The sequence below is a fragment of the Myotis yumanensis genome, unplaced genomic scaffold (assembly GCF_028538775.1).
Source record: "Myotis yumanensis isolate MYYU_CA2020_CCGP unplaced genomic scaffold, mMyoYum1.0.hap1 SCAF_17, whole genome shotgun sequence".
NCBI classification, from domain to species: Eukaryota; Metazoa; Chordata; class Mammalia; order Chiroptera; family Vespertilionidae; genus Myotis; species Myotis yumanensis.
Window position 1 is genome coordinate 39,797,713 of NW_027223768.1, and position 25,673 is coordinate 39,823,385.

The following is a 25,673-nucleotide window of genomic DNA, read 5'->3' on the forward strand; positions in this document are numbered from 1 at the left end:
CTCCGGGTCATCCCGGGGGTGGAAGGTTCCAGAAAGGGGTCTTCAGAATTTTGCCTTTAAGGGGGACCTTGAACTAGATGTTATGCACACGAGCGGCACAGGGAGGTCAGAGGCTTGGGCAAGGCTGACGCTGGCGATCGCCACCTTCCCCGGCTCTGTGAGCCCACCTGCCTGTCCTGTCCCTTCCACTGGAGAAAATGCTTAATGACAACAAGCGAAGGAAAGGATAATGAGGAGGCTGTTTTAATCCAGGGAGACATCATGGAGACAGTGAGACACAGTTGAATTCTAGGTACATTTCAATAGTACAGCCAGCAGGTTGGCTGAGGGGCTGTGAGAGGAAGTGAGGCGTCAGGAGGCCTCAGTGTTGAGGGTGTGAGCAGCGGGAGCGATGGGGCAGCATGTGAATGAGATGGAGAAGAGGTGGAAGGAGGAGGTCTGAGAGGCCAACGATTGGAAGTCGGGTTTGGACACCTTAGGCTTGTGCACCAGTGACATCTGAGTACCATGCTGAGCAGCTGCGGATTGGGCTGGTCGGGAACTCCAGCGTGGCCTTGGCCTTGGCTCCTGCGGGAGCAGGGCCTCCACGCCACGCCCTCGGTCCAGCTGCCCAGGAATCAGCGCCTGGCGCTGGCAGCAGCAGCAGGTAGACTGGGAAGCGTCCGGGCAGCTCTGGCCTGGCCTGACCCAGCTCCGCCTTCAGGATTTGTGGGGATCCCGGATCCCGGCAGCATGGCCACGGGCCAGCGCTGGAGGCTTTGCTGAGCCTCCTCGGGAGGAGCTGGCGGTTCCGCTCCTCTCCCGCCCAGGCAGCCACCAGGTCCAGACGGTGCCCGTGCCTGGGAGGTGTTTCCATAGTGAGGTCTTGCTCCTCCTTCGATGGCTGAAGCCGCCCCCTCGCACTGTGGTCAAGCCATCACTGGCTTTTCTCCTCTTTCCGGAAGCTTTCTCTCGGGCCGGGACTCTGCCCTGGTGACTTGGCTTCACCATGACGTCAGCTGCTGTTTTTGGAGTTTCTGGGAGGCTCGCGGGGACCCTCCCCTGTCCGTGTTGACCGGGAAACAGGAGGGCGATGATGGCAGCTCTCAGTGTTGCTGGTGGACGCCTGGAAGAGCGGCCAGTGGCCCTTTGAAGAAATTCAGCTGACAGTCCGTGGCTCAGAGTCCAGCTTGGCTCAGGACTGAGTGTTCCTCTCATTACCCAGCGCGCACAGAAAGCGCTTCAGCAGAGGCGTTTGGTGAACAGAGAGTTGGGTTTGGGTTCAGTATGTGATCCAGGAGGGTGCAGCCCCCTTACGAGCTGTATTCAGGGGCTCAGCCGTGGACTAGTCCCTCGTGAGGAATGATCCGTGCCCGACACAGCCTGAGCGTCCTACCTGTTCCAGCAGGGGTTCCTCTAGGGCTGTGGTTCTCAACCTTCTGGCCCTTTAAATACAGTTCCTCATGTTGTGACCCAACCATAAAATTATTTTCGTTGCTACTTCATAACTGTAATGTTGCTACTGTTATGAATTGTAATGTAAATATCTGATATGCAGGATGGTCTTAGGCGACCCCTGTGAAAGGGTCGTTCGACCACCAAAGGGGTCGCGACCCACAGGTTGAGAACCACTGCTCTAGGGGCTTTCTATGATTCATCTCTGTCTGTGGGTGAGCGGCTGTGAGGATCACCCTGCCTTCATCTCGTGGCTCCCCAAACCCTGTGGGGGAGAGAAGTTAGAGAGCAGGTACCCTGGGACTTTTTTTTTCAATGTTTTAAATTATGGTAAAATACATATAACATAAAATGTAGCATTTTTGCCATTTTTAAGTGCACAGTTCAGTGGTTCTTGGTACATTTCATATAGTGCAACCATCTCCACCATCCGTGTCCAGGGCTCGTTTCATCTTGCAAAACTGAAAAATAGCTCCCCATTCCCTTCTCTCCCCAGCCCAGGCAGCCATTCTGCTTTCTCTATGCTATTGACTATTCTGAGTGCCTCATGATAAGTGGAATCGTACAGCATTTGTGTTTTTGTGGCTGGCTATGTCACTCAGCATCATGTCCTCAGGATTCATCCATGTTGCAGCATGTGTCTGAATTCCTTTCCTTTTAAAGGCTGAATAGTATTCCGTTATATGGATGGATCACATTTGGCCAATCCGGTCATTGGTTGATGGACACTTGGGTTGCTTCCACATTTTAGCTGTTGTGAATAATGCTATGAACGTGGGGGTACAATATGTCTTCAAGACCTTGCTTTCAGTTATTTGGGGTATATACCAGAAATCGAACTGCTGAATCAGATGGTAATTCTGTTTAATTTTTTGAGGAATGACCATCTGTTTTCTACATTGGCTGCTCCATTTTACATTCCCACCAACAGTGCACAAAAGCTCCAATTTCTCCACATTCTCACCAATACTTGTCATTTTCCGTTTTCTTCTTTCTTTTCTTTTCTTTTTTTTTCATAGTTGCCATCCTAATGTCTGTGAGGTGGTATCTTGTAATTTTGATTTGCTTTTCCTGATGATTAGTGACCTTGAGCATCTTTTCATGTGCTTATCAGCCATGGCTTGTTGTTGTTGTTTTGTTGTTGAGTTTTAGTTCTCAATATGTTCTGAATATTAATTCCTAATTGGACATCTGATTTGCAAATATTTTCTCCCATTCTGTGAGTTGCCTTTTTACTCTGTCAATAGTATCTTTTGATGCACAAAATTTTTAAATTTTCATGAAGTGCCATTTATCTATTTTTTTCTTTGTTTGCTTTTGGTGGCATATCCAAGAACGCATTGCCAAGTCCAGCGTGTGACTTGGTATATTTTGAGTTATTCTCAAGCTCCTATCTACCCCCTTACCCCCACCCCATTTGTTGGTTTGTTTCTTTCTCTCCTTCCATGAAGTTATTAGACCAACAGGTCAATAAAAAAGTTAGACTTACGGCATCTTCATCCGCTCTACAAGCAGGGAGAGGACAGGCAGGAGCGAAGCAAATTAGAGATGGGAGCACACAGCACCGCTGGCGGGAGCGGAAGGTGCATGAAGGGGTTGGCGGTGAGAGTGTGGAGGAGGCCACAGCACGGAGTCTCACCTGCTCTGGGGATGGGTGGACTGAAGGCGCAGGGCGGTCTACAGCCAGAGAACCAAATTGTGGAACTACTACTAACTGTTCTCTCGAACCAGGCACTCAACCTTTCTGAGCCTCAGTTTCTCCATTTTATTATTTAACGAACACTTGTGCAAATATTAACTCATTGATTCCTCCCACCAACCCTATGAGGAATGTTCTCTGAGCAGGAATATTCCCTCCATTTACAAGTGCAAAGCCTATGCCCAGAGAGGCTGAGTAATGTGTCAAGGTCCAGAGCCTGTAAGCGGTCGAGCCAGGATTTGAACCCGGGCCCTTTAGTTCCTGAGTTCATGCTTCCCTGAAGTGTGGAGAGGAGCAATTCCTACCTCTAACCATCACGCACAAGGTTAAATGAGATGATGTTTATGAAGTACGTTGTGTGCTGCACAGTGTTTTGCAAATACTGATAACAGTTACTAATAATTAAGCGACACTCAAAGGTGTGGGGAGAGGAATGGGTCATGGGCCCAGCCTTGGGGAGTGTCTGTGCTGAGGAGCAGGAGCTTGTCTTGGGGAGAGATTTGACAAGAGTCAGCGCTGACGTCCTTGCGGATGTGGTACCGTCAGTGGCAGGGTCTGGAGGAACGCTGGCCTCCGGGCTTCCAGTCCCTGCACAGGACGCAGGGCAGCCAGGTGCTCACACGGTGACTGTATGTGCAGAGGGACCGCAGCCTGGCATCTCCCACTGGCAAACCGAGAACTCAGACGGACCACAAGGCCACTGGGCTCTGGCTCTCGCCTCCTTTCCCTCCTCTGGTGCATGCAGCTCAGCCCTGCTCCCCGTCAGAAGTGAGAGGCTTTGAACCAAGACTTTCCTAGGTTGTGATGCCTTCATGGGGACAAGAGCAAAGCACTGTGCACTGTCCCAGACCCTCGTTGGCTGGCTGGCTGGCCGTCTGTCTTTAGCTCAGCATTCGAGGGAGTGCCAGGTAGGATGGGGGAGGGGAGAGAGGGCACCCAGGGTGCTGTGATCTCTTTCTGGCACCCAGCGAGCTGTGTGGCCCGGTTTGTGGGTGGAGTGGGGGCAGGGGTTCGCTCTTTATCTTAGTGCAAAACAGGGTGGTTATTAGAACCTTCTTCCCAACTCCACCTCGCCCCCCAAGCTGGTGAGTGATGTGCATAAAGTGCTTTGAGGTGCTGAGATGAAGAGCCCAGAGAGTGAGACCAAAATAGCATCACAGTGACCTCACCTGGGCCCTTTGAAGTGGTGCTGAGGAGTATTTCCTCGCCCCAGGGCTGTTTACTCTGCTATGCACCTCCCTGTGGGCCCCTGAGCTGGTTCCTCAAACCCAGGTCCTTTGGCTTCTACACTTAACCCCCAGGCCTCGCTGTGGATCTGATACATGCAGGCAACGGCTAGGAGCAGGAAGTCTCCTGTAAGTCAAGGAAAACCCAAGAGTTCTAGGTCAGATAGGAGGTGAGCCGCGAAGTATCTGACTGACACAATTAAATAAGAGAGGAGAAATCCACCCTTATGTTGTAGTCATTCTGTCCTCACACACCAGGCTTTTCTAGAAGTATTTCTAGGGAATTAATCACCATGCAAACCAATTTATAAAACAATGGATACCCATCTCAATATTCCATAGTGTTGTCTTTCGTTTGGTTTTTTTAACCCACACAATGGTATTAATCTCATTTGAGAGGCAGGTTTGGCTTTGATGACTCGAGGCTACTAGCAGTCCTTGCTCCAGCGGACAGCTCGCTCTTTGGGGGTGATTGGTCAAGAAGACTGGAGGCAGTTCCCAGAGAGGAAGGAGTGCAGTACATTGAGGCGGGACAGTGCTGGCATGCCCAGCCTTCCTTGGGAGGGAAGAATTTCTGATGCTCGCATGAAACCGCAATCGAGTTCCAATCATGTTGTTTCTCCAAGCTGGAGCTGGGGGATTATCTGGTCAGGGCAGGACGGAGTGAGTGTGGGAGTGGAACACCCTTGTGTCTGGCAACAGAACTGGCCAGGAGAGTGGAAATGTGAGTCACTCTTGAATTTGCTTCGTTCGATGGGCCCTGGCTTGTCAGGCCCCCGGTACGCTGGCTGCCTGCCTGGGCGCCTTCAACGGGCCGGGGCATTCCAAACCCTCTCTTGTTCTTTAAAGGTACAGCCCCGGGGATTTGCTGAGGCTTGTGCCCTCCCCACTCCAGGCTCCTGGCAGGGGCTGGGGTGTGGGTTTTCCTGGGGGGCAGGTCTTTGTCCCTCCTTCCCCTCGGCCTCCTGCGAGGACCCCAGGACTGCAGCCAGCCCGCGGCTGTGATTTCACAGTTCACCGGTGTGCCTGCTAATACAGCCCCTGGAGAGCAGCCGGGCCCAGGAGTACTTCATTCCTTCTTTACAGTAAAGTTCTGCACCCAATTTTTATCCTTTTCGTGCTTACTTTATAATGTTAACAATCACATTTGACTTAACAATGACATGGTTTTGCAGGTTAGTCATTCATCAACTCATAATTCTTGAGTTATGCACTGTGCCAGGCCCTTGTCCAGGTGCTGGGGAAACAGCCATGACCAAGGCAGGCTTCTGGACCAAGACTAACTTAGGTTATGTTTACTCTAATCACACCTCTAAGAGCTTCCATTTCTCTTAGTGTTTTAATTTTATTTTGCTTTAAAAGCTCCTATCCATTTTTGGTTCCACCTATTCACGAATTCATTGGTTGATTCTTGTATGTGCCCTGACGGGGATCGAACCTGCAACCTTGGCGTATCATGACGATGGTCTAGCCATGTGAGTACCCAGCCAGGGCTCTCAAAGTCTGTTTTCTTAGCCACTGTGTTATCACGTGTGCAGTTAAGAGTAACAGGCTTATGTAGGGCCTTGTTTTGAGACACCAATTAATCACTTACATATAAGAGTTAACAAAATCTACAACTCACAAAATAAAGACAAAACCCACAATGACCTCCCAAAGACAGACATACGAGGCTTACCTATAAAGTGTAGTCGTGGCACAAAGCTGGAGTAACCTAGCACATTGCATCACTGAATCAAAATTCAGAATGCTTTAGCAGCCTGGATATACTGGCCAAAATGCACAAAATAAAATTTAATAGAAGTAATGTTTTGTGTTCAGGCTTAAAAACATTGATTTCGTAGTTTCAGTTTTGGGGGTGCCTACCTTCACAGAAATTCGATGTGTGTAAGCGTTGGGTTTTAGTTGAGCTCACACTGACATAAGCTCATTAAGCCCGACAGGCTGATACACTTGCTAAAGGAAAACACTTCTTTGAGATTATCCTGATCACGGAGGAAATTGCCCCTTGTCCCTCGACACTCACCCACCACATCCAGGATGGTGTGTGCAGGTTTGGGGACCACAAGTCGAGAGGGTCACAGACATCCATGAGCAGGTCCCCAGCAGGAGTCTGAGTTAGGGGCGGCCTGGGCGGCATCTTGGGATCTGATGACTTTATCTGGAGAAGGGAAAGAAGTAACTTGTGATGTGTTCCGAGGCTGTCAAGTGCAGGAGAGACCAGGATTATTGGGTCCTGCTCAAGCGAGTGGGCCTGGGACCCGTGGTGGTGACCCACAGCGGCCGGGCCCCCTCTGAAGGAAATCTTTGTAATTAGAACTGCTGGTGAGGCCAGGGCTGCCTCCCATACCAGCAGCTCCCTGTGGCCAGAGGTGTTTGGTGGAGGTGTGGGTCAGCCGGAGGGGCCCGGCTGTGAGAGGCGGTCGGCACAGGCTCTTCCTGTCTGGCTCATGCAAAGCAATCTCTCCTTTCTTTCTGGTGTCTTCTGTTGGTGGGGAGCCAGAGCAGGTGGGGAAGTGATCGTGGGATTCTGTGGCTGATTGTAGCAGACAAACATTTTTGGAGAGACATACATCGGCAGCCTTGAATGCTAACAACATGTGTCAATGTTGAGTTTTAGCCAAATCCTGAGCCAGTTTCCTGAGCGCAGGAACCGAGCCTCACTGAGAATGGGGCCCCTGGGCCCAGACCCCTACCTGGTCCCCCACTTCCCACTGATACTCAGTGCCGGGGTCCTTGTCCGGCCGGAGCGATGGCAACGTCTCCGTGCGAAGTGCACTTGCTCCTGCCCTGCTCAGGGGCCTCAGGATAGCGCCCACGGGAGTCCTGCTGCCAGCCTTCAGTGCACACGGGTCAGCGGGGGGAAGTGGGGGGAGCAGCACCCGGACCTGGTGCTGTGAGTCCCAGGTGGAGCCTGAGAGGCTGCCTGTCAGGGAAGCTCCCAGGGCCGAGGCTGCTGCGGGGTCAGGGAGTGGCAGGAGCCGCCCGCACTGTGCCCCGTAAGCCACTTGTACCAGAACCACCTGCTCCAGCCCGTTTCACATGCAGATTCCTAGGCGCACCTCTGGTCTCTGGGACCAGAATCTAGCAGGTGACCCTTGGAGCTGACACGCGGGGTAACTTGGTGCATTCAAGGTCAGAACTGCTGGCCTTGCGGAACGGATGGGTCGTTTAGAACGGAGGGCTGCCTCGTTCACGGGGACACAATGAGCCGCACACAGAGTGGGTTGTAGAAAACAGGCCGTGTGTGTAGAGCGTGGCAGGGAGGCTGGCTGAGTCTCTGGACGAGCTGGGGGCCTGGGGCCTCTGCTGCTCTCTGTGGAGGTCGGTGATCTGATCCGATGACCTTCTCCTGTCCCCCGTCTTGCCCTGTCCCTCCAGTCATCCAGCATGCTGCGCCCACCCCATGCCCAGGCGCACTGACCATGAACCTCAACTCCTCTCTGGGCCACTGGAAGGAGCTGAGCAACCGCACGGGGGCGGCGGCTGGTGAAGGGGGCGCCATCGTCACCGAGTTCATTGCCATCGTGGTCATCACCATTTTCGTCTGCCTGGGCAACCTGGTCATCGTGGTCACCTTGTACAAGAAGTCCTACCTCCTGACCCTCAGCAACAAGTTCGTCTTCAGCCTGACGCTGTCCAACTTCCTCCTGTCCGTGCTGGTGCTGCCCTTCGTGGTGACCAGCTCCATTCGGCGGGAATGGATCTTCGGGGTGGTCTGGTGCAACTTCTCCGCCCTCCTGTACCTGCTCATCAGCTCGGCCAGCATGCTCACCCTCGGGGTCATTGCCATCGACCGGTAAGCTTGCCGCAGAGGGACCCGGAGCGGTCACCTGGCCCTGGGACTGTCACGCTGAGTCCCTTGGGAGGGTGCCGGGCTCTGTGGGGCCAGGGGAGAAAGCAGAGTCTGCCTTCGCTTCCGTCCCTTCGTCTCTCTTGCGTGGAGTTTTATTTATCATTTATTATATAGGTGTTTGCTCTTGCATTCTGTTTAGTGTCATTGAACATGGAGCCCTTTCCAGCATTACGTCCCTGCCCCTGCCCAGGCCCAGAGAGAGAGGCTGCACCCTGGGAGGGGCTGGCAGTGGGCATTCGAGCCCAGTGCCCATGTGTGTGCAATCTGTAATATTTGTATATGTTTAGATATAATTCTCTCTGTAGTTTTTTTAAAAGAGGTTCCATGGCTTTAAAAAAACATTCATAGAGACCCTGATTCTTAGTGTACAGATGAGAAACAGCAGCTGCGGAAGGTGACATGGCAGAGGAGGGGTTAGACCTGTCCGCTGCCTGTGACTTTGACCTGGGCCAGAGCTGGACTTGGGGTGGGGATGCAAAGAGGAAACACTGTCCCCTGTCCACAGTGCAGGGACCTCACCAGCCTCCCCTCCGGGTGGACGGAGAGCCGGGGAAGGGAGACAACCCAGGGATGGAGACGCAGGCGCCTGAGAGGTGCATGTGCCCTCAGCAGGCTGGTGGCCCTCCTCGTGGTGTAGGGCCCAGTAAGGAGGGCCTGCGGGTGCCCTCGCTGCATCCGACAGGCGCCCTCCGATTCCCGCTGTGTGCTGTCTGAGGGGGTGCTTGGCTTCCGTGGCAAGTTCCCCCCTGGATTCAGCTTGGTGACTTGCATTTTGCTGATGGTCAGCTCATTCATCCCAGGCGAGGGGGGACTTCCTCGGGGCAGGAGGGTAGACTCAGGTTCAGCGTGACATACAGAATTAGGGAAGAAGCAGTCAGGGAAGCACAGAGGGGACAAGCCCGTGACACTGTCTGTGGCTGACACAGTCCCCGGGTTCCCTTGGGACCACCAGGGTTTTAGCTGACAAATGGTCACTGGATTGTCCATCCAGGGCACAGGCCAGGCCCAAGGCCAGAGTCCTGGCGGCTGTCCGCACAGGGGAGGACGTTGAGGGAAGGGAGCCGGCGGTCATTCACGCCAGATGGAACTCCAGCTCTCAGCCGCGTTCCAATCAGGGAAAGTACTAGTAGCTGGAGCCACGGCTTGTCAGTTCCGGTGAGGAAAGCCACGCTCAGCATGAGTTACTGTGCTCCCTGGGGCGGGGAGCCTCCTGTTAAAGCCAGGGTCATATCAAGGTCACTGGTCTTGTGCAGGGGAGCTGAGCGTTGGAGCCCATATGTGCCCGGTGGCCTTTCAGCAACAGGTGACATCAGGAAGCCTCAGAGGAGAAGGCCTGTTTGGGCTCCAGGCGAAGCGTGAGTTGTTGGAGAACAAACGGAGGCCGTCAGAAGACAGCTGAGGGTACAGGGAGCAAAGGGACCCCCCCCCCACTTCACCTGCGTTCCCCCGCGGGGGATCCTGCCCTTTTCTCCATTTTCCTCTGAACCTGCCTGAATGAGGCTTAAATTTCAAACATGAAGTTTCAAATCTATGAAATCCATCTTTTGTGGCAGACACGGAAATGATAGAGGGGCAGATTTGTGCATTTCCATGTATATAAATTCCCCCCCACCCCAAACCCCCCTGAAACCAAATAACCCCTGGCGGGTGTGGAGGCACATGGCAGTGCTCTGGCCGGTCTGTGGGGGCTCCTCGGGCTGGGCATGCCCACGGGGCTCGGACGCAGCTGGGAGAACTCACTGTCACGGCTGGACTTGCTCCTGCCAGAACCTTAGTCAGCGAGGGATATAAACACCATTTGTCACAATAAAGCCCAAGTCTTGCCATAAAGTGCTAACACTAACAGCGTCTTGAGGATAGCCAGAGGGCTGTGCTGCAAAGGACGGTTATTCATCCTGATTGTTTTTGCGATGTCGAGGCGGGTTGGTCAGAGGAGCCAGGACAGCTGGCATTCTCTAGGCCAGTGATGGCGAAACTTTTGAGCTCGGCGTGTCAGCATTTTGAAAAACCCTAACTTAACTCTGGTGCCGTGTCACACATAGAAATTTTTTTGATATTTGCAACCATAGTAAAACAAAGACTTATATTTTTGATATTTATTTTATATATTTAAATGCCATTTAACAAAGAAAAATCAACCAAAAAAATGAGTTCGCGTGTCACCTCTGACATGCGTGTCATAGGTTCGCCATCACTGCTCTAGGCGCGCGCCCCCCCCCCCCCCCCCCTGCTGCCTGGCCACCCTGGGGCCTGAGGCCAGGGGCCGCATGTGTTTCAGAAACAAAGAAACTAGCCTTGGTTCTTTTTGAACGTGAAGGAAATGTTCTCAGAAGTGCCCTCGGCAAACTCCCCTCACATTTCCTTTGCCAGGATGATGGGACCCAGGCCAGTGTCTCCACCCGTCACCGGGCAAGGTGACCACCAGAACGGCCTTTCTCGTTCCCCAGGACTCCGGCTGCTGTGGTCACAGCAGCTTTACGGGAGCACGAACAAGAGGGCGTCCCGTCCTCAGGAAGGAAGGGGAGCAGTGGGTGGCCAGGCAGAGAAAGCCGGGCCCCCACTGCCCTTTGAAGGGTGGTGCAGTGCAGGCCCGGCCCTCGCGGGCACACTCCGTCCTCGCACAGATCGGTGGCGAGGCTCTGTGGCTCCGTGTCGCAGATGGAGGAACAGAGCTCTGGGAGGTTGAGTCGGCTTCCCCGGGCCACACAGCCAGCAGACGGCTGAGCCACCGTGGAGCCAGGCGCCCCTGCTCAGAGGCCTGTTTCTCTCTCTACTGCACGCACGGCCTTGTGAGATGTAAACCCAGACGCCAGGGTAACAGATGTCTGTGCCCGGGGCACATGCACGATTCTGTCCACACCACAGTCCTGGACACGGAAACGCCATGTCCAGGCCAGATGTGAGATCGGCAGCCTCGGGCTGACCTCGGAGCTGGGTCCCCAGTGACTCAAGACGGTCCTAGTGGATGAGGTGGCTGCACAGGTGATATGTGAGGCTCGTGGCCACAGTCCTTCCGCACGTCCTGCCTGCACCAGGCGGCGTCTGCGTGGCCACCCCTCCCCTGCGTGCCCTGCCCTCGGGGAAGTCCTCTCCCAGCCAGCGTGTCCCTCGGTCACGATCTGGGTGGGGAGGTGCTCTCCGCCCGGAAAGCGGAGCGTGCCCAGCCTGGTGTTTTCTCTGTTTTGATCCTCTCTCGCCTCCCGTCCTTCCCAGCTACTACGCTGTCCTGTACCCCATGGTGTACCCCATGAAGATTACGGGGAACCGAGCCGTGATGGCTCTTGTCTACATCTGGCTCCACTCCCTCATCGGCTGCCTGCCGCCTCTCTTTGGTTGGTCTTCCGTGGAGTTTGACGAGTTCAAGTGGATGTGCGTGGCCGCGTGGCACCGGGAGCCCGGCTACACGGCCTTCTGGCAGATCTGGTGCGCCCTGTTCCCCTTCCTGGTCATGCTCGTGTGCTACGGCTTCATCTTCCGCGTGGCCAGGGTCAAGGCCCGCAAGGTGCACTGTGGCACGGTGGTCCTGGGGCAGGAGGACGCCCAGGGGACCGGGCGCAAGAACTCCAGCACCTCCACCTCCTCCTCGGGCAGTCGGAGGAACGCCTTCCAGGGCGTCGTCTACTCCGCCAACCAGTGCAAAGCCCTCATCACCATCCTGGTGGTGCTGGGCGCCTTCATGGTCACCTGGGGCCCCTACCTGGTGGTCATCACCTGCGAGGCCCTCTGGGGGAAGAACTGCGTCTCCCCGAGCCTGGAGACCTGGGCCACGTGGCTGAGCTTCTCCAGCGCCGTCTGCCACCCCCTCATCTACGGCCTCTGGAACAAGACGGTTCGCAGGGAGCTGCTGGGCATGTGCTGCGGGGACCGGTATTACCGGGAGCCCTTCGTCCAGCGGCAGAGGACGTCCAGGCTCTTCAGCATTTCCAACAGGATCACAGGTAACGAGGGAGCCGGTCGGGAACGGGATGCTCTCCCTCAGCCAGGGGCAGCCGAGGTCCTCGCCGCCGCCCTGGCGTGGTGCTGGCCGAGGTCTCACACCAGCTGTGGCCTCCAGGCTCCAAGTACAGGTTTCCTTTGGGGGAGGAGCACCCAGAGGGCCCACTGTGATGCCCGCAGCTTTCCTGAGCTGAGCAGCGCACGGCAGGGGGCGCCAGAGTTCAGAAATCTGCTTGCTGTCCGCCCCCCCTGACCCTCCCCTCCCAGGCAGCGGTCCTGGCCTCCAGGGGACAGCTCCCCTGCCTGGAAGGAACCCAGCACCACCAGCTGCCTTCCCTCGGCCAATCTCTTCCTTCCAACTTCTTTACAGCAGCGGCCGCCCCCTCACTGCTCATCCTGAGATGTCCTTGGCCTTTCGTCCCAGGTCACGGGTGTCCTAGGTTGTCCCTCATAATTCAGCCCCCCCCCCCCCCACACACACACTGAAATGCCACTCTGTGTCCCTGCGAGGCTGTCCTCAGCCGGACAACTGATTCAGGACAAACAAGGTTCTGGACACCATCTGTCCTCTTTGATGAGACCCACAGGAAGACTCCAGTCAGGGACAGACCTTTATAGACCTTTTTATTTTAAATAATTTAGCCTTGGGAGGGTTGGAAAAGCCCAGCCTCCCCTAGAGTGACCATCTTGCCTAACCACAGGCGTCACCAACCCCGACAGTGACACTGCCACTGACAACAGACGTGGTTCAGATGCCGCCGTTTTCCACTCGCGTCTCTTCCGTTCCCTTTGTCTTCTTCACGTCTTTGTTCTCTCCTTGCCCCCGTGACAGGGACACTTCTGTGCAGCGCTGGTCAGGGGTTCGGTAGCAGTCCCTCAGTGTGTGATCTCGGGATCAGAAGGAGGTTATAGGCTTTTGGCGGGAACGCCGGGGTCACGTGCCCCTTAGTGATCACGTCAGGGGCACGTGTGGCCCTGTGCCTTATTGCCATGGTGCCCTTCATCCCTTGGGCGAGGTCTTCGTCAGCTCGAGTGCCTGTAAGAAAACACCACAGCCTGGTGGCTTACACAGCAGACATTTCTTTTCTCACAGTTCAGGAGGCTGGGAGTCGGGGACCAGGCGCCAGGCGGCAGGGTTCTGGTGCGGCTCTCGCCTGGCTGTCTCCTTGCCGTGTGCTCTCATGGGGCAGGGGTGGGAGAGAACAAGCTCTCTGGTCTCTTCTTATGAGAATCCCACCCCAGCGACCTCATCTGATCGCCTCCCAAAGGCCCATCTCCAAATGCCGTCACATTGGGGGTGAGGGCTTCCGTGTGTGAACTGGGGTGCGGGGCACAGCCTCTCACTCCCTGCAGGGAGGGTGGTGCCGGCCAGGTTCCTCCACCTACAGCCACTATTTGTCTGTCATTAATGAATACATCAGAGGAGATGCTTGGAGGCTACTGTTAAACGGCCTGTTGCTCCTTCCACTGTCACCTGTTTTTCCCGTGCTTGGGGGAGTCGGGGGTGAGGGGGCCTTGCCTCCTGCAGTTACTACTCTGTTGTCCTCATGGAGGAGCAGCTGGATTTTTAGGGTCATGTGTGAGGGGTTCCTCACCGGGACGAGCTATGGGAAGAGAGATTTTGAGGGCACTTACCAGGTGCTGAAAGAGCCCATACGCACCTGCAGTTCTCAGCTCTTGCTGGATGACTGTGGGCAACTCACGCCACTCAAATTGAGTCTTCCTCTTCATGAAACAGGCAGGGCGGAGCGACAGAACCCTCCTAATGCTCACGAATGCTCACGGTAGTGATGCTAGGAGCGCCGTTCCCTGAGGCAGTTACGTAAGCCAGCATCACTGGTTTATTTCCTGGGTTGATGGAGAGAGGAAGGCATTCTGGGACTTTTTATTTTGACCAAAGGAGAAACGAAATCTCCCCATGTATCAGCCACTGGAATGCCCACCCAGGACACTTGCGAGATCATGTTTGCAAGTGTGACTTGTGAGCCACAAGTACCTCCAGGATTTGGTTTTATTTCACTGGTTAGCATATTTGTTCAGATTTTGTAAAATCACTTATCTTCTAGGCAAAAAAAAATTTTTTTTACATTTTTTTAATGAAGTTAAGAATGAGGAAGGGGGAAAAATGAGGAAAGGGAATGGAGGAGGAGAGGGTAGACAGAATGAAAAGAAGCGTCTGCTTTTCAGGCCAAGATTCTCCATGCAAGTCACTGGTAATTACCCTGGAAGAGCTGGGGAGGCTGTGAGAACGGGCGGAAAACACCAGCTGTGGTTGGGTTGGCAAGTTCAAGGCAGCTGGCGGTCTCCTGCTCATTGAGGGAAGAGCAGTCTTGTGGGAGGACTCTGGGTTGAAGAGTGTGTGGTACAGAAGTTGTTGGCCTTCTCCAGGAATGGGAGCTGGGGGGTCCCTGTTGCCTCTTTCCCGGAGGCTCCCAGGCCGAGGCCAGCAGCACCAGCAAGAGCCTTGGGAACGCAGGATACGGTGCCCGCCAGCTCGGCACCCTGCCCCGTCCATGCTGGGAATGACTCTGATGGGGAAACCTGGCCTCCACCTCCCTCTCTGGCCCCTCTGGCCAAGCCAAGGCTGAGCACACCCTGGTCTAGTGCCCTCTGTGGGCACAACTTGGATCTGCAGGAGGCTCCTCAACCCCTGTCCCAAGCCTGCTTCGGGGCCCCCCCTCACCCTAGAGAGTGCACCCCTACTAGTTGTCATCAAGCGCCAAGAAGGACAATAAGATCCATCCCGAAGCCAGCAGGAAACAGCGCGGAGGCCCTGCCTTGCTCTTGTGCGTCTCCATGTGCCTGGGCACCTGCAAAGCTATAACCTACGGACGAGGACATGGAGTTATTTTTCCTGACAGCGCTTGTGAGCAAAGGCAGAGTGGAATTCCAGAAATAGCTGGAGCTCCCGGCTGACTCTGGGAAGCCAGGAGTTTTATAAACACGTTGTCATGTCTGTTTCATACATAGATTTCAGCCACAATGAATGCATTTTGGTTTTCTCATTCTGTTGCCCCCAGGAAGGGTCAAAGGTTAGGTTCTCCCTGGGGTGCCAGCTGCCGCTGAGCCACCCAAGTATCTTCTGCTTGTGAAGAGCCCATTAGCAGGCTCCCCTGGGCTCCCCTAGGAAATTGGAGGGTGGCCTGGACCTCGGGGGAGGGCAGCCTATCCAAACGCCACTCGCCTGATGCTCGCAGCTCCTGAAACCGGGGATAGTGCCTTCCCAGTGTCTTCCGGGGACCAGGACACTGGCCCACGTGGGCTCAGAGGACACGGTTGCTCCTGGGCCCTCTTGGAAAGGCCTGGGCTGCAGGGAGGGAGGGGCTGCCCTGGAGCCTTTGAATTTTCCCACCTGCTTTTCCCAGTTCCGTTCCTGGTGCCACCTAGAGTCTTCGGGTCACTTCAGAATGCCCATCTCACCGCGAATGGCCTCTCGCAGGCACTAGTGGCTTCCAGCTGCCCCCGGCTTCTGACCGGCCCCTGGGGCCTCTCGCTTTGTGCCTTTAAAATAACGTGTAAAAGGGTTGGATTGGGCCCAGCCCAGTAGGTTGGCTATTTCACGTGAAGAATCTCGGGGTGACTGCACCCGCCCTGGGGGGGAATGCTGGGTGAACCGACTGGAGGGCACCTGGCTGCACGGCTCCCAGACCTTCCAGCCCAGCCACGCTCGTCTGGCTCCGGGGAGTCCCCCTGTGGAGACCAGGACTCGTTCCTGGCTTTCACCGCAGCCTCAGAGACGGTGTCCAAACCCACTGTGGCCTCAGCCTTCCCCGTTGGCAGTGAACGGTCCCCGGCCTCCTTCCCAAGCCAGGCTTCCTGCTGAGACACAGTCATATTCTGGGTTCAAGACCCTGGAGGGGAGGGTCGTGTGGGGTCTCGTCCCAGCCGACCACACCAACCCCGGGCAAGAGTGCAACTCCCGGATGTCATGCCCTCCCCTCTACCATCGCATGTCCTTCTTGGCTCCAGAGAACAGAGGAGAGTGTGTGTCTGTCCTCGCAGGAAACCAGGTGAAGCCCTGGCCGGTGTGGCTCAGTGGTCGGAGGGCTGGCCCATGCACTGAGGGCTTGCAGGTTGGATTCCCACTCAAGGGCATGAACCTGGATTGCAGGTTCGATCTCCCGCCCCAGTCAGAGCCCATGCAAGAGGCAACCAATCAATGTCTCTCTCTCACATGGATGTTTCTCTCTCTCTACCTGCCACCCCCTGAAAATCCATGAAAAAATATCCTCAGGTGAGGATTAAAAAAAGAAAAACCAGGTTAAAGGTACAGACTGGAGTTTCCTCCTACTGTGTTTGTGGGAGAACAGCGGGGGCCCCTCACAGCAGGTCCTTTCGTCTACCAGGCCGTAGATCTTCCTCGTCACATCAGAGTTTGACTTTTGAGCTCAGGTTTTCATTCCTAAGAGCTCCTTTTTGTTACCTCCCTGGTCACCACAGCCTCTTGTCCATGGATTCATTGTTTTCTCAACTTTCAGAGAAAATTCCAACTTTTTTGTTTTCTTAAGCATTGTCTCCTCTGAGGCCCATTGCTCTTCTTTCCTTGATATCCCCCCATCTGTGTCTTTCTAGTGCTTTGCTCACAGGCCTGTGGTCTGCGCCTTCCCTTTGTGGTTCATAACGAGGCCCTGGTGGGAGGCGTCTGGGCTGCAGGTCCGGCCAAGCTGATGCACGGTGTCCAGCTCTCAGGGTCCACGGGGCTCTGTCTGGGGTCTCCAAGGCCAGGCTCGGTTCCTGTCCCCCCCTCTCCTGCTGACACTGGGCCCACTGCTTCCTGTAGAGACATGTGTCGAGCCCACCTGCCTGGAGAGGCACCCGGGGCCTCCACTTCCTGGGCTTTGGGGACATAGGGTGAGAACCAGCCTCCTCCCACCGCCAACCCAGCTCTCTCCTGGGTCACACCCACTGCCTCTCCTGCTGACAAGCATTCTCTCCTGCTCTGGGGTGCAAACCTTTTTAAAAAGTCCTGTTTGGCATTCAGGTGGGATTTCAGGAGGTAATGTACACCCAGGTTCCACGTTTAACTGGAAAATCACCCGGGACAGTTCACCTCCCGTCTCCTCTCCCACCTGCCTTGTTGGTTTGAGTTGTCATGGGAGGTCCCCTCTGGGGACCCAGTCAACTATGTCACAATGCAGACTCCCTGGGCGGGCACAGGGCACAGTGGGAAGGGCGGCCGCCACGGCTTCCTGTCTGTCAATGGCTTGAGAGTGTGTTTTGCAGGAGAACAGAGGGGACAGGAGAGTGGGAGGTGAGGCGGAGGGCACTGAAATGGGGGTCAAGGCCGTGGGGCAGACGCGGTTTGTGCAGTCAGTGCCGACTTTGCCTTTCAGACCTGGGCCTGTCCCCACACCTCACGGCACTCATGGCAGGCGGACAGCCCCTGGGGCACAGCAGCAGCACGGGGGACACGGGCTTCAGCTTCTCCCAGGACTCAGGTAAGCCTGCGGCGGGTGCCTCCCGCGTGTACCTGATGCGGTGTGGGCACTGGTGGACGCTCATCTCCTGTGCCGGGTGGAAGGAGGGGGGGCATGGGGGGGCGGGGGCCAGAGGCAGGGCTCCCCGTCGGGGCTTTTAGCTTGGCAGAGCCTCCGTGCCTCGGTTTCCTTCTCTATAAAGCAGGGACCTCACCCCCGGCCTGTGTAGGCTGGGAGGCTGCTGAGTCAGGCGGCCTGAGGTCAGTCTTGCTAACCATTGGGTTTCCCCATTTGTGAATGAGGGACGGCAATCGCTGTATCGAGGGCAGATACCCTTTCCTGTCACTACCGTTACATGCCCTGCGCCCCTGTCCCCGGAAGAGACACCTCGCCACCACAGATCCTCCCCGTCTTCCCCGGGGCCGTGCACCCCAGGGCTCCCCCGGCTGCTGGAGGGAAGCAGGTACCACATCTGTCCCTGCCAAGCGTGTTCTTGGGCTCTCACCAGGCCCTGGGGTGGGGGCCAGGGGCAGAGACTGGCAGTGTCCCCACCAGTCCAGGGCTCCACGTGGCTGGAGAAGCCCCAGGCGTTTCCGCCCAGGGCTCTGGCCTGAAGGGTGCCGCGTGGAGTCCTGGGCGGTGCAGCAGCCGCCGGGCACGGTGCTGCCGTCGCTGCTGCCGGCAGCTGTAGATCTCTGCCTTGACCGAGGTTTCTTCTCCTGAGCCTGTGTCGTGGGGCGCTGGGGGCAGGCACGGCGGGCACCGAGACAGGCCTTCCGTCGCAGAATCTTCCCTGAGCACGCTCCCTCCCCTGACAACCCAGAGGGTGAGCCACTGGCCACACCGTCCCTTGTAGCCTCGAGTCCCTTGTGTGATTGGAGGGAAGGGAAGGTCTCAGACAGCCAGCGGAGGTCCCGAGACTCTGACATTCATTCATTCAACAAATATTTGCCAAGCTCCTCCCTTGGCCAGACACTGTACTAGGCTCCAGAGAACCGTGGTGAGCCACCTCCTGGAGCTTTCAGCCTGGGGGGAGACGGACGGCATGCACTTCGAGTGGGTGAGTTGTGGTGTGGGGACTATTCCTCAGTCACTCTGCTGTCAAAAGATTGTGAGAGACTTCTGGTCAAGATGGCAGAGTAGGCAAACACTCTCCTACCTCCTCCCACAGCCACACGAAAATTACAACTAAAGTATAAAAAAAATTACAACTCAAGTATAAAAAAGAAATTACAACTAAAGTATAGAGCAACCATCATGAAGAACCAGCTGAAGACCAGCCGAACAGAACTCCCGGAACTAAGGACACACAGAAGCAGCCACAGTGAGACCGGTAGGAGGGGCGGAGACGTGGAATGGCAGGTCCCACACCCACGCTCAGTGGTTAAGGACCAGGAGGCGTATCTTCGTGGAGAGGTGCCCACTGAGGCGTGAGGGGTCTCAGCCCCAAGCTGGGCTCCTAGCTCAGAGCATCCGTCCCAGGAAGAGGAGTCCCCACAGTGTCAGGTGTGAAATCACCAGGGACTCAACCTGGGTGACTTGGAAGGCTGCTGTAGACGCAGGCGTCCCCTTTAAGGACCTGAGGTCACGAACGCTTGCTCTGAGCTCCAGCAAAGGGAAGCAGTTCAGAAAGCACCGGGGACACCAGAGAAACAAAATGGTCTGGTTTCTGGGTGAGGTCTGGAGGGGCAGCTCTCTCTGGGACAAATGTGCCAGCAGGTGCCATTGTTCCTTTGTTGAGCCCTCACCCCACCCAGCCTACAGGCAAAGGCGCCAAGTCTGGGTCTCCATCCACCTGGCTCACACCCCTCACCACCCCAGGGGGCTCCCCGAGACCCATCCCACACACCGTGTGCACCACCCACACCTCTTCCAGCGGCTGTTCCTCACAAGCAGCCGGGCTCTGCCCATGCTGCAGACTTTCCTAAAATCTCTCAAAAGTCCACAAACTCCCGAAAAGCAGCATCTGGCCACTGCATGCCCGGACCTCTGGCTAAGCGGTCCCGGGCCCAGCAAGTGGCAGCCATCCTGTTTGCAGCATAGCCTCTCTCAGGTGGCTACCAACTGCAGATCACTTTGTAGCTCCTACCAGGTGGCCCAGGCCAGGCACAGAAGGGCCAACATTGGCCTGCACTGGAGTCCTCCCAAGAGGCCTCGGAATCAACACACCCTGTGGTCAGCTTTGGACCACACCAGAGCACCACCCAACCACTTCCACAAATGACACAGCCAAAGGGTGAACTCAGCTGGGACCAGAATCCACTAAAGTGAATCCAACCCCATGGGGTCAGCCCTGCACAATAGCTCATCCGCTGTAGTCATGTAGTCAGCCCGAGGCCAGTCCCACCCACTAACATGCCAACAGCCTACTCAAGGGACACCCCTGGAGCACCTGGCTCAGGTGACCAATGAGGTTGCACCATTGGGCCTCTCAGGACACCTACTATGTAAGGTTATCCTGCAAACACTGGGAGATATAGCAGCCTTAGCTAATATATAGAAACAAACACAGGGAGGCAGCCAAAATGGGGAGACAAAGAAACAGGTCCCAAAGAACAGGGCAAAACTCCAGAAAAGGAATGAAATGAAATGGAGGCAAAAAATCTCCCAGGTACAGAGTTCAAAACACTGGTTAAAAGGATGCTCAGTAATTCAGGGGAAGATTAGATGAACTCAGTGGGAACTCTAACAAAGATGTAGAAAAACATAAAAAAGAACCAGTCAGCCAGAAATCGGTGGCATTTTTAAACACCAATAATCTCTCGGAAAGAGAAACTAAAAAAACCAATCCCTTTTACCATTGCAACAACAAAAAAATTAAGATACTTAGGAATAAACTTAACCAAGGAGGTAAAAGATCCTTACTCGGAAAACTACAGTATATTGAAAAAAGAGATAGAAAAAGATATAAACATGTGGAATAATATACCGTGTTCATGGATTGATAGAATTAACATCAATAAAATAGCCATACTACCCAAAGCAATCTGTAGATTCAATGCAGATCTAGAACAAACACTCCAAACATTTATATGGACAAAAAAAGACCCTGAATAGCTGCAGCAATCTGGAGAAAGAACAATGGTGGAGGGATCACAATACCGGATATCAAGTCATATTACAAAGCCACATAATCAAAACAGCCTGGTACTGGCACAAGAACAGGCATATAGATCAATGGAACAGAACAGGAAGCCCAGAAATTGACCCAAGCCATATGCTCTATTAATATTTGACAATGAAGACAAGAGCATACAATGGAGTAAATACAGTAATAAATGAAGACAAGAGCATACAATGGAATAAATACAGTAATAAATGGTGTTGGGAAAATTGAACAGGTACATGCAAAAAGAAAGAAAGAAAGAAGGAAGGAAAGAAGGAAGGAAGGAAGGAAGGAAGGAAGGAAGAAAACTAGACCACCAACTTGAAAGGAAGAAAGGAAGAAAGAAAGAGAGAAAGAAAGAAAGGAAGGAAGAAAACTAGATCACCAACTTACACCGTACACAAGGCTAAAGTCAAAATGGGTAATGGACTTGACTTAAATGTAAGTTGTGAAATCATAAAAATCCTAGAAGAAAATGTAGGCAGCAAAATATCAGACAGCTCACGTAGAATTTTCACAGATAAATCGCCTAGGATAAGAGAAACAAAGGACAAAAAAAAAAAATGGGACTATACCAAACTAAAAAGCTTCTGTACAGCAAAGAAAACCAGCATCAAAATGAAAGGGAACCCACTGTACAGGAGACTGTATTTTGCCAATGATATATCTGATAAGGGGTTAATTTCCAAAATATATAAAGTACTCATACAACTCAACAAAAGGAACACAAACAATCCAATTTAAAAAATGGGCAGAAGACTTGAATAGACAATTTCCCAAAGAGGACATACAAATGGCCAAGAGACATATGAAAAAATGCTCAACGTCAGTAATCATGAGAAAAATGTAAATTAAAACGAGACATCACCTCCCACCTACCAGAATGACTATCAACAACAAACTAACAAGTGCTGGGGAGCATGTGGAGAAAAGGGAACCCTAGTGCACTGCTGGTGGGAATGCAGACTGGTACAACCACTATGCGAAACAGTGTGGAGTTTCCTCAAAAAATTAAAAAATGGGACTGCCATTTGACCCAGTGATCCCACTTCTAAGAATATATCCTAAGAAGTCTGAAACACTAATCAGAAAGAATGTATGCACCCCTGTGTTCATAGCAGCATTATTTACAATAGCTGAGATCTGGAAACAGCCCAAGTGCCCATCAGTAGATGAGTGGATAAAAAAGCTGTAGTACATATACACAATGGAATACTCTGCAACTATAAAAAAGAAGGATCTATTACCCTTTGAGACAGCATGGAATGACCCAGAAAGTATTATGCTAAGTAAAATAAGCCAGCCAGAGAGAGACAAGTATCACATGATCTCACTTACATGTAATCAAGTGAACAAAATAAACTGATGAACAAAATAGAACCAGAGATATGGAAGCATGTAACAAACTGATATATTTCAGAGGGAAGGGTGGAAGAGATTAATTAAAGAACTTAAATGCGTATATGCATGACCCATGGACACAGACACTAGGGCAGTGAAGGTCTGCAGAGGAGGAGGGACCGGGGTGGAGAGGTCAATGGAGGAAAAAAGGAGACATCTGCAATACTTTCAACAATAAAGATTTTTAAAAAGAACCAGTCAAAAATGAAGAATATAATAGCTGAAATGAAGAATATATTAGAGGGAATAACACCAGATTAGAGGAAGCAAAGGATTGAATCAGTGATTTGGACAACAAAGTAGCATAAAACACCTACTCAGAATAGCAGAAAGAAAGAATTTATTTTTAACTAATTAATTAATTTATTTTTAAATACATTTTTTTTTATTGATTTTAGAGAGGAAGGGCGAGGGAGAGAGAGATAGAAACATCAATGATGAGAATCATTGATCAGCTGCCTCCCTTCTGCCCCCTACTGGGGATCGAGCTCATAACACCAGGCATGTGCTCTGACCAGGAATTGAACTGTGACCTCCTGGTTCATAGGTTGACGCACAACCACTGATCCACACTGGCCAGGCAGAAATAACTTTTTAAAAAGAGGAAAATTTAAGGTACCTCTGGGACAACATCAAGTGTAACAACATTTGCATCATAAGGGTACTAGAAGAAGAGAGAGAGAGAGAGATCAAGGAATTGAAAATCTATTTGATGAAATAATGACTGAAAACTCCTTAACCTGGTGAGGAAATTGACATACAAGTCCATGAAGTGCCAAGAGTCCCAAACAAGATGAATCCAAAGAGGCCCTCACCAAGACACATCATAATTAAAATGGCAAAGGTTAAAAACAAAGAACCTTAAAAGCAGCAGGAGAAAAGCAGTTAGTTACCTACAAGGGAGCTCCCATAAGATTGTCAGCTGATTTCTCAACAGAAACACTACAGGCCAGAGGGAGTGGCATGAGAAATTTTCAAAGTGATGAAAAGGGAGGACCTACAACCAAGATTACTCTACCCAGCAAAGCTATCATTTAGAATTGAAGGTCAGATAAAGAGCTTCACAGACAAGAAAAGCTAAAGGAGTCCATCACCATCAAACTAATATTATAAGAAATGTTAAGAGGACTTCTTTAAGCAAAAGAAGAAAAAAGATAAAAACATGAATAATAAAAATTATGAATAATAAAATGGCAATAACTACATTATCTATCAATAATTACTTTAAATGTAAATGTATCACACAATCTACAAGAGTAAACTCAAATGGATTAAAGGCTTAAATGTAAGGCCTGAAACCATAAAGCTAGAAAAAAAATAGGCAGTAAAAACTTTAACATTGCTCATAGTAATATCTTTTTGAATATGTCTCCTCTAGCAAGGGAAACAAAATAAATAAATAAACAAATGAGACTACATAAAATTAAAAAGGTTTTGCACAGCCTAGCTAATGGGGAAAACATTCAGCAATAATACATCTGATAAGAGGTTAATAAGTAAAATATATAAGGAACTCATATAACTTACCAAAAAACAAACAACAACTACAAAAAAATCCAATTAAAAACTGGGCAAAGGACCTGAATAGACATTTCTCCAAAGAGGACATACAGATGACCAACAGACTTATGGGAAGACGCTCAACATTACTAATCATCAGAGAAATGCCAATTAAAACCCTAATGAGGTTTCACCTCACACCTGTCAGAATGGGTAGCATCAATAAATCAACAAACAAGTGTTGGGGAGGATGTGGAGAAAAGGGAACCCTCGTGCACTCTTGCTGGGATTATACATTGTTGCAGCCACTATGGAAAACAGTATGGAGGTTTCTCAAAAATTCAAAGTAGAACTACCATATGAACCAGCAATTCCACTTCTGAGTATATATATATAAAAAACAACCAAAAACATTAACTTGAAAATATATATGCACCCCCATTTTTCATTGCAGCATTATTTACAATTGCCAAGATATGGGCGCAGCCTAAGTATCCATTGATAGACGATTGGATAGAGATGTGGTACATATATACAATGGAATATTACTCAGCCAAAGAAGAGAATGAAATCTTATCCTTTGTGACGACATGGATGGTCCTGGAGGGAAGTGTGCTAAGTGAAATCAGTCAGACAGAAAAACAAATACCATATGACTTCACCTATATGGAATCTAAAAGAACAACCAACCAAAGCAAAAACAAACTCATAGGGACAGAGGACAAACTGGTGGTTTCTAGGTGGGAGGGGGGTTGGACTGGGTGAAAAGGTGAGGAGGTTAAGAAGTACAAAATGGCAGTCATAGCACTAGTCAGGGCTGTGGTGTGCAGCAAGAGGACATCCTATAAAATAAAAGCCTAATATGCAAATCAACTGAATGGCAGAACAACTGGTCCTATGATGTGCACTGACTACCAGGGGGCAGACGCTCAATGCAGGAGCTGACCCCTGGTGGTCAGTGTGCTCCTACAGGGGGAGTGCCACTCAGCCAGAAGCCAGGCTCACGGATGGCGAGTGCAGCAGCGGTGGTGAGAGCCTCTTCCACCTTGTGTGTGGGGGGGGGGCGGGGGAGAGCGGGCCTAAGCCGGCAGTCCGGGGTCCCAGACTGCGAGAGGGCGCAGGCTGAGCTGAGGAAACCCACCCCCCCACCCCCACTCCCCAGTGCACGAATGTTGTGCACCGGGCCTCTAGTAGTCAGTAATATTGCAGTAACTGTGTGTGGGGACAGGTAGGTGCAAGACTTATTGTGAGTTATGTAAATGTGTGCTGACTATGCCATACACTTAAAACTAATATAATGTTGAATGTAAACTGTAATTGAAAAACAAAACATTTTTTTAAATGTTTACTTAGTGCAATGTATTTTAACCACAGTGTTTACTGCCTATTTTTCTTCTGGTTTTATGGTTTCAGGCCTTACATTTAAGCTGTTAATCCATTTTGAGTTTATTCTTGTAGATTGTGTAATCCATTTACATTTAAAGTAATTATTGATAGAAATTCAAACTATAAGAGGAATCACTCAGAACACAAGGCTCTTTTACTGGGGCGGTCTCTCCCACGCAGCCCTCCTCCCCTCGCCAGCCCCGGTCCTGCCCACTGGACACTGCGTGTGCCCGCTGTGGCCCGAACACCCAGCCCTGCACAGCACTGCTGTAACTTACGTGTCGGAAGAGGCCCCATGGCTGCCCGCCCAGTCCCTGAAATAGGATGGCACAGTGTTCACTTCTTGGGCACATGCTGCAGAGCAGCTCTTGCACTGGATTGTGGGTTGGAATAAATGGGGGAGAGGGATGCAAGGGGGTTGAGAGCGGTGGGCGAGGAGGAGGCGGCGAGGAGGACTTGGGACGGCCGTTCCATGTGCGCAACCTGCCCTTGGTCTTAGGGACGGACGTGATGCTGCTTGAAGACTACCCGTCTGATGACCAGCCTCCCCTCCACTCCGCTTTACCACCCAAGAGGAGGAGCTCGGTGACGTTCGAGGATGAAGTAGAAAAGATCAAAGGTTGGTGCCTGTGGCTGACAGCTTCCGGACAACACAGGGAAAGGGAGTGGTCTTAGGAGAACTCCTGGCTCATCCCCGTCCCCATCCAGCACA

The 25,673-nt window shown here is 52.3% G+C and overlaps 1 protein-coding gene across 1 annotated transcript in view; it reads left to right on the top strand.

Annotated features, from left to right (window-relative positions):
- Positions 1 to 25,673, top strand: part of GPR161 (G protein-coupled receptor 161) — a 35,264-nt gene that overhangs the window by 6,477 nt on the left and 3,114 nt on the right. Inside the window, exons 2-5 of the mRNA XM_070396446.1 lie at positions 7,741 to 8,158; positions 11,429 to 12,153; positions 17,485 to 17,589; positions 25,461 to 25,580. Coding sequence (XP_070252547.1) covers positions 7,785 to 8,158; positions 11,429 to 12,153; positions 17,485 to 17,589; positions 25,461 to 25,580 — 1,324 coding nt within the window. The 5' untranslated portion in view covers positions 7,741 to 7,784. The remainder of the gene's footprint in view (positions 1 to 7,740; positions 8,159 to 11,428; positions 12,154 to 17,484; positions 17,590 to 25,460; positions 25,581 to 25,673) is intronic.